At 43.9% G+C, this 13,468-nt stretch overlaps 1 protein-coding gene across 13 annotated transcripts in view; it reads left to right on the forward strand.

Annotated features, from left to right (window-relative positions):
* The window catches only part of DTNB (dystrobrevin beta), a 382,151-nt gene that overhangs the window by 26,254 nt on the left and 342,429 nt on the right, over positions 1-13,468 (forward strand). For 12 of the 13 annotated variants that reach the window (XR_007773779.1, XR_007773778.1, XR_007773777.1 and 9 more), the window contains one exon: positions 7,379-7,459. Coding sequence is in view for 9 of the 13 variants with exons in the window: in XM_050948808.1 (XP_050804765.1) it covers positions 7,379-7,459 (81 nt within the window). In the remaining 4 variants the exon portion in view is untranslated. Of the gene's footprint in view, positions 1-7,378; positions 7,460-8,045; positions 8,065-13,468 lie in introns of those variants that run through there. The other variant, XM_050948817.1, reaches the window with a different exon arrangement.

Here is a 13,468-nt window from a genome sequence, read left to right on the forward strand (position 1 = left end):
CTCTGCACCAAGCACCATGGCCTCCATGCGCAGTGCTCCGCAGGCGCCATCCACAAGCTGGCACCGGTCTCCCTCCACAGCTCTGATCAAGAAGCCGAGAAAGACTGAGGGGAAGATCTCCTACTTCCTGCAAGGGAAAGGAGAGGGCTGAGGGTGAGCCAAGACCTGGGCTGGGCAGCTCAACGCCTCCTTCAGGAAGTCGGGTCCCAGCTCAAGTCGAGCAGTGCAGCCTATCCCATACTTCACTTGTGACTCCAGATAGAGGTGTAGGCCCTGGCCGACTTCAGGTGCCATTCATGCCCGAAGCCTTTCAAACAGCTCAGGAGATCCTAACACTCCTGGTGCCACCCACACTGGTTCCAGTGGTACCCCGGTCTCAGGGAAAACCTATGCTGGGACCTAGGCATGTGTCCCTGACTCAGCGGCACCGTTCCTCATTGAGAGGGACGTCCTGCCATTGACTGACCACCTGAAGCCATCACCCCTCAGGACTAGAGAGGCATGCTCAGCAGAGTCCTCTTCGGTCCCTGCACCGGGGGTACCAGTTGAGGGACTCCAGGCATTCCTTGCTGGTGGATTGGCACAAACCCTCTGAGGCACGTCACCTGGTAAGAACTCCAGGACCAGTCCCAACCGTCTCCAATGGCTCGGGCTCAGTTGGAGATTAGAGACCGCTGATCGCCGGGCTGTCATTGCCCGTCTCCAAGAAGGAGATCCTTCTACTCAGGAAGATCCAACAACCAGCCCGTAGTAGCTCCCGGTCCCGTTTTACGTCCCAGTACTGGCTAAGTAGCGTGAGTTGTGGATCACTGGGTGTCCTCCGCAGATCTACCAAACACCATCAGTCCCTGAGACTCCGACCAAGACGTCCATCTTGCTCGGATAGGTCAGCTTCTTGACACAGCAGCCGGCACCGGTCAGACAAGAGCTACCTCTCCGCCCAATCCTGGTCGCCTGGTACTTATAGCTCCGGCACGGAGTGAGGTTCCCTGACTGTGGGACAAATCCCAGTACCTGTGGTGCTGCCTACATCATCAGCACCAAATCCTCTCCTGTGGCCCCAAGCACAGTGACTCGCGCCATGGTACCCATGGAACCCTTGGGGTTCACCCAACCTTCCCAGGCTCCTTGATTGGTGTCAGGAGCCTCGGAGGCCAGCGGCCTCGGTATCACATTCCCGTCCAGTGCTCGAGGCTTCCAGGGTTAAGACCCCACAGGTGCAGGAGGACCCAGGGGAGCAAGCTGTTGGACCACCAATGGATGTGGAGGTTCCTGCGGCATTGGCATCATCCTCAGCCTCATTTGGTGATGACATCACAGGGCACCCTCACCCAGACATGCATTTCTCTGAAACATTGAGGAGGAGGATGCAGATGTCTCTGCAGAGACCACTGCGGAAACATAGACGGGCTCCTGCCAGGTCACTACCCCTGATGCCAACCCGCTGTGGGTGAGCACCTATGATGCTCTGGGCAGCACCGAATCCAGAGCGAAGGAGACTGAGTCAAGGCACAGATGGCAGCATGCCTCCTCCATGGCACTGAATTTGCTCATAAGGGACCCAGTGCCGAGCGTCTTCTCAGGAGCCATGCCTCCGCCCCCGGCACTGATCTTGCAGTTGGCGCTGGCTGCACTGACTACATCAACACCACATCTGACGGCACTGACATTGGCACCAATGAGAGCGCCACCATCAGTGTCGATGGCACCGACATCAGAATTGCTGCAGAATTTACTGCAACAGAGACTTGGTTGTGTCGTCAGCACCGCAGTCCCCACTAATTGATACCGAGGGCTCTCTTGTAAGTTATGGGGGAAATTCCCATACTTCTCATGGCATGGTACACTCGTCCAGGTACCAGGGCCTCAAGCCAGGCCACCCACAGCTCACAGAGGCGAACTGAGGTCTAAATCTTACATCTCCCACCCCGCAACCAGTCGAGGCTCAGGAAGTAGGGGACAACACAGAAACAGCAACTCGTAACTAAAACAGATCTCCAAGTGTCTTTGGACATCACAGACATGGCAGCCGGAACCACAGCCATAGTCATGCACTAGGCATCCTGTATTACAATCCTCTGGCATACCTAAAGAACTCCAAACTAAGGTTGAGGACCTACCTTTCGACTGAGAGAAGCTCTTTTCAGACAAGACAAGACAGATGAGGTGGTCCAGTCAATGAAGGACTCTCGAGCCACTCTTTGCACTTTGGAGATCTACCCTCCACCTGCAAAGAGAAGATGGTACCAGCCTTATTAGAAGAATAGGGATTCCTCTTCCAACCAAGAGAACAAAAGAGGCAATATGAGAACCAAAGACATCGTCAACTATCACAGTGATGGAGAGCACCTCAAATTCAACTGTCGACTTCTCTAAAGGCTCCGCCCAAGCCACAATTTTGAAGTTTTGGTCGAGGGTCTGGATGACTTCCCTCACCAAGCAGTACTTTCACTTGATCTGTCCCCATGGTTTGGACATCGCCTTCGCCCATTCTACCACATCTGGACATCAATAACAACGGACCAATGGGTGTTATAGATCGTACGATCGGGATATACCATCCGCTTTACTGCCCACCCACCTACCCTACCCACTCACCCCCATCCCTCTTCAAGGGCCCTTCTCACAAGCTCCTGCTGCGACAAGAAGTCAATCATCTTCTGCAACTAGGTGCCGCGGAATGAGTACCTTTGCAATACATGGAGAAGAGGTTCTACTCCCACTACTTCTCGACCCAGAAGAAGAATGGAGGATGGAGACCTATCTTGAATCTCAGAAAACTGAACAAGTTCATACGCATTCAAAAGTTCTAAATGGTGACTCTGGGCATGATAATTCTAGCTCTGCAAAAGGGGGACTGGTTTTCAGTCTTCAACTTCCAAGATGACCTCCAATATTTTCATATTACTATACACCCCGTTCACAGGAAATTCCTGCATTTCACATTAGAATACAAACATTTGCAGTAAAGAATACTACCTTTTGGCCTATCTACCGCACCCAGAGTTTTCTCCAAAAACCCTAGCGGAGTAGTGGCACATCCATGCAAACAAGGAATAAAAGCCAGGATGGGCATAGGTAGAGTCCCTAGCCTCTGTTTGCCAGAAGCTAGGAATGGGCGATGGATCACTTGATGATTACCTGTTCTGTTCATTCCCTTTGGGGCACCTGGCATTGGCCACTGTCAGAAGATAGGGTACTGGGCTAGATGTACCTTTGGCCTGACCTAGTATGGCCATTCATGGGTGCTTATGTTCCATATTTGTGGTGAGCTAATTCAAGGACAATGAGCCCATCTAGGCTGTTAACTGAATGATGAGCACCTGGTCAGATAAGACTATAATGCTTCAGTTGCAGGGAGGTGCTCCTGGAGAGGGACACTCCCTTAAAAGAGAGGAACTCCCAGCAGCTGCATGATAACTGCTACCTGTTAGCTTCTCCAAAACTACAGGCCGAGACTGAAATCCCCTCACCCTAACTAAGAAGGAGGGCTGGGAAGACACCTGAACTTAAAGGGGATATGTTTTTAGGAGAAGCTGTTTGAACTAAATAATTTGGACCCTAGGGGAAGGGAATATTGCTTAAAGACTCTGGGTTTGTGTAATGTGTACCCCAAATTAAAAAACACAGTAAGAGGACAAAAAAAATGCCACTATGCTTAAACAACAAAGTAAAAGAAGCAGTTAAAAGTGGAAGTTAAATCCTAATGAGGAAAATAAAAAGGAGCATAAACTCCGGCAAATGAAGTGTAAAAGTATAATTAGGAATGCCAAAAAAGAATTTGAAGAACAGCTAGCCAAAGACTCCAGAAGTATTAGCAATTTTTTTTTTAAGGAACTTCAGAAGCAGGAAGCCTGCTAAATCACCAGTGGGGCCACTGGTCAATCAGAATGCTAAAGGAGCACTAAACTGGAATACGGCCATTGTGGAGAAACTAAATGAATTCTTTGCATCTTCACGGCTGAGGATGTGAGGGAAATTCCCAAACCTGAGCCATTCTTTTTAGGTGACAGATCTGAGGAACTGTCCCAGATTGTGGTGTCATTAGAGGAGTTTTTTGGAACAAATTGGTAAATTAAACAGTAATAAATCACTGGGACCAGATGGTATCACCCAAGAGTTCTGAAGGAACTACTAACTGTAGTCTGTAACCTATCATTTAAATCAGCTTCTGTACCAAATGACTGGAGGATAGCTAATGTGACGCCAGTTTTTAAAAAGGGCTCCAGAGGTGACCCTGGTAACTACAGGCCAGTAAGCCTCACTTCAGTACCAGGAAATTGGTTGAAACTATCGTAAAGAACAAAATTGTCAGACACATAGATGAACATAATTTGTTGGGAAATAGTCAACATGATTTTTGTAAAGGGAAATCATGGCACACCAATCTCCTAGAATTCTTTGAAAGGGTCAACAGGCATGTGTACAAAGGAGATCTAGTAGATATAGTGTATTTAGATTTTCAGAAAGCCTTTGACAAGGTCCCTCACCAAAGGCTCTTAAGCAAAATAAGCAGTCATGGGCTAAGAGGGAAGGTTCTCTCGTGGATTGTTAATTGGTTAAAAGATAGGAAACAAAGGTAGGAATAAATGGTCAGTTTTCAGAACGGAGAGAGGTAAATAGTGGTGTCCCCCAAGGATCTGTACTGGGCCTAGTCCTGTCTAACATATTCATAAATGACCTGGAAAAAGGAGTAAACAGTGAGGTGGCAAAATTTGCAGATGATACAAAACTACTCCAGATAGTTAAGTCCCAGGCAGACTGCGAAGAGCTACAAAAGGATCTCACAAAACTGGGTGACTGGGCAACAAAATGGCTGATGAAATTCAATGTTGATAAATGCAAAGTAATGCACATTGGAAAACATAATCACAGCTATACATATAAAATGATGGGGTCTAAATTAGCTGTTACCACTCAAGAAAGAGATCTTGGAGTCACTGTGGGTAGTTCTTTGAAAACATCCATTCAGTGTGCAGCAGCAGTCAAAAAAGTGGACAGAATGTTGAGAATCATCAAGAAAAGGATAGGTAATAAGACAGAAAATATCATATTGCCTCTATATAAATCCATGGTACGCTCACACCTTGAATACTGTTTGCAGGTGTGTTCACTCCATCTCAGAAAAGATATGTTGGAATTGGAAAAGCTTCAGAAAAGGGCAACAAAAATGATTAGGGGTATAGAACAGTTTCCGTATGAGGAGAGATTGATAAGACTGGGACTTTTCATCTTGGAAAAGTGGCGACTAAGAGGGGATATGATAGAGGTCTATAAAATCATGAGTGATATAGAGAAAGTAAATAAGGAAGCGTTATTTACTCCTTCTCATAATACAAGAACAAGGGGCCACCAAATGAAATTAATAGGTAACAGGTTTAAAACAAACACAATAAAGTATTTTTTCACACAATGCACTGTCAGCCTCTGAAACTCCTTTCCAGTGGGTGTTGTGAGGGCCAGTACTATAATGGGGTTCAAATTGGAGCTAGATAGATTCATGGAAGATAGGTCCCTGAATGGCTATTAGCCAGCATGGGCTGCAATGGTGTCCCTAGCCTCTGTTTGCCAGAAGCTGGGATTGGGTGACAGGGCCTGGATCACTTGATAACCTGTTCTGTTCATTCTCTCCGGGGTACCTGGCATTGGCCACTGTCAGAGGACAGGGTACTGGGCTGGATGGACCTTTGGTTTGACTCAGTATGTCCATTCTTATATTCTAATGCCCATTCAACCAGGTTTCAAGCTACTTTCTCAGTAAAGTGCCCATCCTGGATGTTTACAAAGCTGCTTACATAGTTATTAGTACATACCTTTTTGAGACACTGCACTGCTACTCAGGCATCCCAGGTTGGTTGTGGACTTTGGTGAATCAGTTTTACAGTCCTTGTTCCAGTAGGCTCCACCACCTGAAATAAGAACTGCTAGTATATATGCACAATGATTTGAAGGAGGAAAAAAAGTGTTATCTGTACAGTAACTGTTCTTTAAAATGTGTTGTGCACATATATATTCCACACCCTCCCTCGTACCCCATTGCTTGAGTTGTTACCAAGTTTCTGGTATGAAGGAGCTGAGATAGTCCCACTCTTTAAGCCCTCCATTACAGACATGACAGGCAGGGCATGTGCACTGCTCCAACAGTATTGTTACCAAACATTTCTGGCACAACCTGAGGAGGGATCCCAGAGTTCTCTCTCTGTTGCTCTTCTCCTAGTGCTGCACACTCTGATCCCTTCTCAACCACCGCTATCCCTACACCCAGCCTTGAGCTCTCTGACAGCTGTCCCCTATGCCCAGTCCTGAGTTATCTGATGCTGCCTTTGTACCCAGACCCACACTCTCTGCTTGCACATCCAGCCCTGTACTCTTTTCCCCAACATTGCCCCACACCCAGCTCTGAGCTCGCCTCCTGCACCCATCCCTGCAATCTCCCTATCCCACAGCTAGTCCTGGGCTCTTATCCAGAGAGGTGGTCAGCATGGAGAACACCATAACCACCAGGGGCCAGGCAGTTCTGGAACACCCAGACCCCATCCTCCTGTCTCTACTTCCTCAGTAGGTTCCAAAAGCCTGGATCCAATTCTCCCACCCTCCTGGGGACTAGGGGTTGGGGTGCCTGGTGCCCATGGGAGTCAGAAGGACTGCAAATGCCAGGGTGGATGATAAGGTGCACAGGGTTGCAATGCCACTTAGAGTTGGCCTGGCCATCTCTCCATTATGCCAGTGGGGAAGGGCCTCTACTGTTATGACACCTGCCTCCGGTGAGGGGCCAATGTGTAGGGGGAAACTGGGTCCCTTGTCCTTCTCATCATTGCACCTCTGCTGACTCAAGTGTACTGGGTGCACATACACACCAACAGTGGAATGTATCTGTGGACAATCCATCTGGAAGAACAGTTGGTATACAGGTACCAAGTAACCATTTTTTCCAATTGTTTTGTCTCTGAAGCTGGCACAAACTAATTAAATTAAAATATAATATCTGTTGCCTCACATTGTAAAGTCAGATGACTTTAATCTCAAAACTCTTTCAAAAGTGGCATGAACAAATAAGTGTTTGTGACAGTAGAAAGTCTCTACTATTAGTCACTTGGGCTTGTTTTCATAATACACATGAATTTGCCAGTTGGAAATAATATAGCTATCCCAAACTTGCATCAGTTTATAATGTGCTTTTTCTTACATTTCCTAAGCGGTTGCACACACTAAATTTCTATACCTTGAGGAGTTCACAGTTGAAAAATGACAAAGGTTTAGATTTGATTAACTAGCACCAGGCAATAATGTACTTGAGGGAAATATTTTACCACATGAACTGAATGTTTAAAGAAAAAAGATTGAAAAGTAAATAGGGTCTTTTCATTTTGATTTATAGGGGCTCAGAATTTTGATGTCATCAGACTTTCAACATATCGGACTGCCTGCAAACTGAGATTTGTGCAGAAAAGATGTAATCGTAAGTCATAACACTGTACCCTTCCATAAGCAGGTTGATTACTACATATGTATTTGATTTGGGAATATGCTATACGTGCAAGTTTAAAGAATAAAGATTATATCTTGGCAATTGCGGAAACTATAGTTTAAAACAGATTTTACTTTATTTTAGAAATTAAAAACAGTGATGGAATCATTAATAAAACATAAGTGAAATTTTAAAAATTAAGGCATGTGGAGTATTTATCTGCACTTCTTGAACTCTTAGGTAGAATATTAGCTGATTATATAATTCACTTATGAATATTTACCATACAGTATGATCTAAGTTTTGTAGTATTTTAGTCAGTGTTCTCTCATACAGTTCATTGATCTTATAGTTCATTAATAAAGATTAATCCACAGGGTAATGTATGATAATAGTCTTTACATTAATTCTTCAAACTAGGTTATTGCATTATATTTGTAATCTATTGTGTTGATCGCTGTGGAGCACAAAGCAGAGTAGATTTATGGACTTAAGAACAAATCCTTCCTTTGCTTGGATGACCCTAGATAAAGTGGAACTGATATAATTCAGTTGTGGAGAAAGACAGAGCATGACTTCGGGGACCTGTGCAGAAGGTGTGCAATATTGTGTGCTGCAATTGAATGGGGGGATGGTGCACCTGCCAAAGGGATTGTCTGTGTGGTTTGGGAGAGGATTATTTTCTCTCTTCTCATTCCTTTGGAGAACCCCTTAATCAGCTGTGCAGTGAGGACAACAATTGCCCCTTAATTCATAGAGGTGAGTGAAAAATACTTCTCCTGGATCAGCCCAAGATACTGTTTATAGAATTTTTGCAAAGCTCTTTATTTTTAGCTGTTACTTGTATAGTTTTTATAACCTATCTTGTTAAAAAGCTTGTGTTTTCAGCTCTCTCCCATAGCTAGTAGAGGGATAGTGTCCGGAAGTGGTGGCTTAAACCTTCCAATATGGTCTCTTTTGCTATGGTTGCATTCATGATGGCCCAAGGATAAAGCTCTGAAAGTTTCCAGATCAGGGTTTCTATTATGGTAGCTAAATATTTCTAAAAAGAAAGAAGTGAAGCTGGGTCTCAGCTTCCTCTTAGTAAATAATAATAAAGCAAAATTTGTAATTAACTAGGAGGCAAGTCAGTGGTGAATATAAAGCTTGCTCTAGTAGAATTACTGTTTTCAGATTTGCTTTTACAGCATTTTAGAAGCATGATGTATGTTTCATTCTTGCAAGTGTGGAGAAGGAATCTGCCTAATTTATTCTGGGGTCTCACACAAAAAATATTGACAGAAAAATACCCATTTACAAGCATGCATTCTGAAAAATGTAAACCAGTATTTGTTTCAGTCCAACCAAAGTATAGCATGACTTATCTTGGGCAGCAGACAATGGATGATAGGAAAAAAAAGGAAAGGTCACCAGTGATGTGGGGTTACATCACTGATAGGGTCAAAAGAACCAAAAGCATGGATTGACAGCCTTACATAACAATATACAATAAAGTGTATTTAACTTGGCCTGAACAGTGACTCAACACAGAAATCTGACTGGACTGTACTGTCATGTGGAAGATGCAAATTCAAGACTCATTTTGAGCTTTTCACAATGTGGTAGGAGGATCTAAGAACATCAAAATATGCAACACTATTTTGTTTTAAGAATTTCTCATGTGACTTATTTAAGGTTGAGCTAAAAAGGGAAATAAGTATTAAGCAGTAAATGACGTATTTGAAGTGTAAAGAAGGCCTGAAACTTCTTTTTGGAAGTCTTATTTTTGTTTTTTACATTAGAAATTTAGGTTTTGGCTACCTTGGAATGGTGACAAATTGAACAACTGTTAGGGTTATGACAGCGCAAGTACAAGGGAAGTAAAAATCTTGTGAAATTAGGGCCTGGACTAAACAGAAAGTTGCACCAGTATAACTAAAGATATGATATTGTACCAATTTAGGTAAGGCGGTGCAATTTCATCTATGGCTATTGCTTTAAATTGATGTACAACTTGCCTAAACACAACAGACACTCAACTATATTAGTCTGGTCAAACATTATAACCCTCCTATTGTGGAAACCATTCCATCAATATAAAGGTGCTCTATAGTGGTATAAAAGTTGTAAAATTCCTGTACAATAGGGATTATACCAGTACAATTATTGTGATTACTAAATACAGCACTCCCTAACTGAAATAGTTATACTGGTACAAAGTCTGTGTAGACTAGAGTTACACCAATTTAACTAGGGCTATGTTTATGCGGCGCTGCAGCGCAGACTTTGGTCCGTTCTTCAGTTCACATCCCCGAAGCGTTGTGCTCTCACTGTCCCACATGGATGCTGCTGGCACTAACTAAAAGGTGTCTAGTTTGCTTTAACGTAGTCCTCTTTCAAAAAAGACTATGCTAACATAAGCTAGGTACCTTTTTGGTCGCAACAGCAGCAATTGTGTGGGACAGTTAGGGTATGTCTACACTACCTGCTGGATCAGCGGTAGTGATCAATTTATTGAGGATTGATGTATTGCGTCTCGTCTAGATGCAATACATCGATCCACGAATGCGCTCCTCGTCGACTTTGGAACTCCACCAGGAGGAGTGATGGCCATCGATCCTGCGCCCTGAGGACACTAAGTAAGTCGATCTAAGATACGCAACTTCAGCTTCGAGAATAGCATAGCTGAATTTGCATATCTTAGATCGATTTACTCCCCCCCCCCATTGTAGACCAGGCCTTAGAGTGCAACAATTGCACTCTCCGTTTCACATCCCCGAAGTCTGCACTGTGGTGAAAAGTAGACAAGACCTAAATTGATGCAACATCACAATTTAAGTTAAACAGTGTAACTTGTGTTTGTAGACAAGGCCTAAGAAGGGAGTGTTTTATTCACAATTTAAAATGCAGATATTGGGTTCATTAAAACCTACTTAACTGAGGGTATGTCTACAATAGCGACTGTCCATCTGTCTTGTCCCATAATCCCCCAATGTCCTTGTTTAAATCCCAAAAACATGAAGGTGAGTAGAGGGTGAGTAAGCTAGTGTGCCTGAGGTGTGTGGGTAAGTACGTGTCTCAGGCTCGGACATGACCCCATATCCATACCAATTTGCAATGTGGAGTAAGGAGCTTGTACTAGGTCTCGAGTGTTAGTAGTCATCCACCCCCAGTCCCACAATGCACTGAATGCTTTTCTTCTTGAGTCCTACTCAAACTATAAAGGACCCTGTCCTCCCGTTTTCACCAATAGTAGCGAGCTGTGGTGACCATATCAGAACAGGTTTCTGCCATACTCTTTTGATCAATATAAGTAAATGTGGATCCTACTTTGAGAACAGCTGCCTGGTCCTCCAACTACACTTGGGTGCTGATTAATGTGTGATTGGAGTACAGTGTCCTCCACAACTTTGCCCAAAACAGAAGGAACATGTATTTCAGGAAATTTCACAGACGCTTTGGATCAGGTGGACATTGAGCTGACTCCAGCCCTTTCCAGGAAAGCATCAAGCACTTGAGGCTCCTGCACAGGAGGGCAAAAGGCTAGAACAGTTATAAGAACATAGGAAAGGCCATAGTGGTCAGACCAATGGTCCATTTAGCCTGGTATTCTATCTTCCAATAGTGGCCACTGCCAGATGCTTCAGAGAATGAACAGAAGAGAGCAATTTATCAAATGATCCATCCACTGTCGTCTAGTCTCGGCTTGTGTCAGTTAGAGGTTTAGGGATATCTGGAGTATGGGATTGCGTCCCTGGCCATCTTGACTAATAGCCATCAATGGACCTATCTTCCATGAACTTATCTAATTGTTTTTTGAACCCAGTTATACTTTTGACCATCACAGCTTCCCTGGCAATGAGTTCCACAGCTTAACTACGCTGTGTGAAGAAGTACTTCCTTACGTTTGTTTAAAACCTGCTGCCTATTAATTTCATTTGCTGACCCCTGGTTTGTGTGTTATGTGAAGGAGTAAATAACACTTCCTTATTTAGTTTCTCTGCACCATTCATGAATTTAGAGACCTCTCTCATATCTTACCCCTTAGTTGCCTTTTCTAAGGTGAACAGTCCCAGTCTTTTTAATCTCTCCTCATATGGAAGCTGTTCCATACCGATAATCATCTTTGTTGTCCTTTTTTGGTATTTTTTCCATTTCTAATACATTTTTTTGAGATGGGGTGACGACCAGAACTACATGCAGTATTCAAGGTGTGGGTGTACCATGGGTTTATATAGTGGCATTATGATATTTTCTGTCTTATTGTCTAGTCCTTTCCTAATGCTTCCTAACATTCTGTTAGCTCTTTTGACTGCCACTGCACACTGAGCAGATGTTTTCAGATAACTATTGCGACAAAATTCCTCCTCTACCTTGGTGGGTCCTGCGTTTATTGGTGGATTTTGTTAGCTTCAGAGATCTTCCTGTGTCTGATCAGGAGTTGGGAGGTTTGGGGGGAACCCGGGCCCACCCTCTACTCCAGGTTCCAGCCCAGGGCCCTGTGGATTGCAGCGGTCTGTAGTGCCTCCTGTAACAGCTGCATGACAGCTACAACTCCCTGGGCTACTTCTCCATGGCCTCCTCCAAACACCTTCTTTATCCTCACCGCAGGACCTTCCTCTTGGTGTCTCATAACACTTGTACTCCTCAGTCTTCCAGCAGCACAGCCTCTCACTCTTCAGCTTCTTGTGCCTCTTGCTCCCAGCTCCTCACACGCACACCACAAACTGAAGTGAGCTCCCTTTTAAACCCATGTGCCCTGATTAGTCTGCCTTAATTGATTCTAGCAGCTTCTTGATTGGCTGCAGGTGTTCTAATCAGCCTGTCTGCCTTAATTGTTTCCAGAAAGTTCCTGATTGTTCTCGAACCTTCCGTTACCTTACCCAGGGAAAGGGGACCTACTTAACCTGAGGCTAATATATCCGCCTTCTATCACTCTCCTGTAGCCATCTGGCCTGACCCTGTCACACTATCCATGATGACCCAAGATCTTTCTTGATTAGTAACAGCTAATTTAGACCCCATCAATTTTTATGTATAGCTGGGATTATTTTTTTTCATTGTGTGTTATTTTGCACTTGTCAACATCAAATTTTATCTTCCTTTTTGTCTCCCAGTTTTGTGAAATCCCTTTGTACCTCTTTGCAGCCTGTGTTGGCCTTAACTATCTTGAGTAATTTTATATTATCTGCAAACTTCTGCCACCTCACTTTTACCCTGTTTTTCAGACCTGTATTGAACAGGTCCCAAACCACCAGATCCGTGAGGACCATGCTATTTACCTCTCTCCATTCTGAAAACTGACTATTTACACCTATTCTTTGTTTCCTGTCTTTTAACCACTTACTGATCCATGAGAGGGCCTTCCCTCTTATCACATGACCACTTACTTTTTTTAAGAGCCTTTGGTGGGGGCCTTGTTAAAGGCTTTCTGAAAGTGCAAGTACACTAGATCATCTTTGTCTATCCCCTCAAAGAATCCTAATAGATTGATGAGGCATGATTTCCTTGTACAAAAGCCATGTTAGTTCTTCACCAATGTCATGTTTGTTAATGTGTCTGATAATTCTGTTCTTTACTATAATTTCAACCAGTTTGTCTGGAACAGAAGTTATATTTACTGTCCTGTAATTGCCACAGTTGCCTCTAGACCTTTTTTTAAAAAATCTGCATTATATTAGCTATCCTCCAGTCACCTGGTACAGAGGTTGATTTAAGTGATAGATTACATACCAGAGTTAATAGTTATGCAATTTCAGATTTTCTTCCAAACTCTTGGGTGAATACTGTTTGGTCCTGGTGACTTCTTCTTGTTTAATTTTTCAATTTGTTCCAAAACGTCTTCTGGGACAGTTCCTCAGATTTGTCATCTAAAAAGAATGGCTTGGGTGTGCAGTTCTTCCCCATATCCTCTGCAGTGAAGACAGGTGCAAAGCATTAATTTAGCTTCTCCGCAGCAGTACTGTCTTCCTTCAGTGCTCCTTTAGTACTTCCATGTTCCAGTGGCCCTACTGGCTGTTT

Source organism: Gopherus flavomarginatus, chromosome 4, assembly GCF_025201925.1.
Source record: "Gopherus flavomarginatus isolate rGopFla2 chromosome 4, rGopFla2.mat.asm, whole genome shotgun sequence".
In the NCBI taxonomy this organism is placed as follows: Eukaryota; Metazoa; Chordata; order Testudines; family Testudinidae; genus Gopherus; species Gopherus flavomarginatus.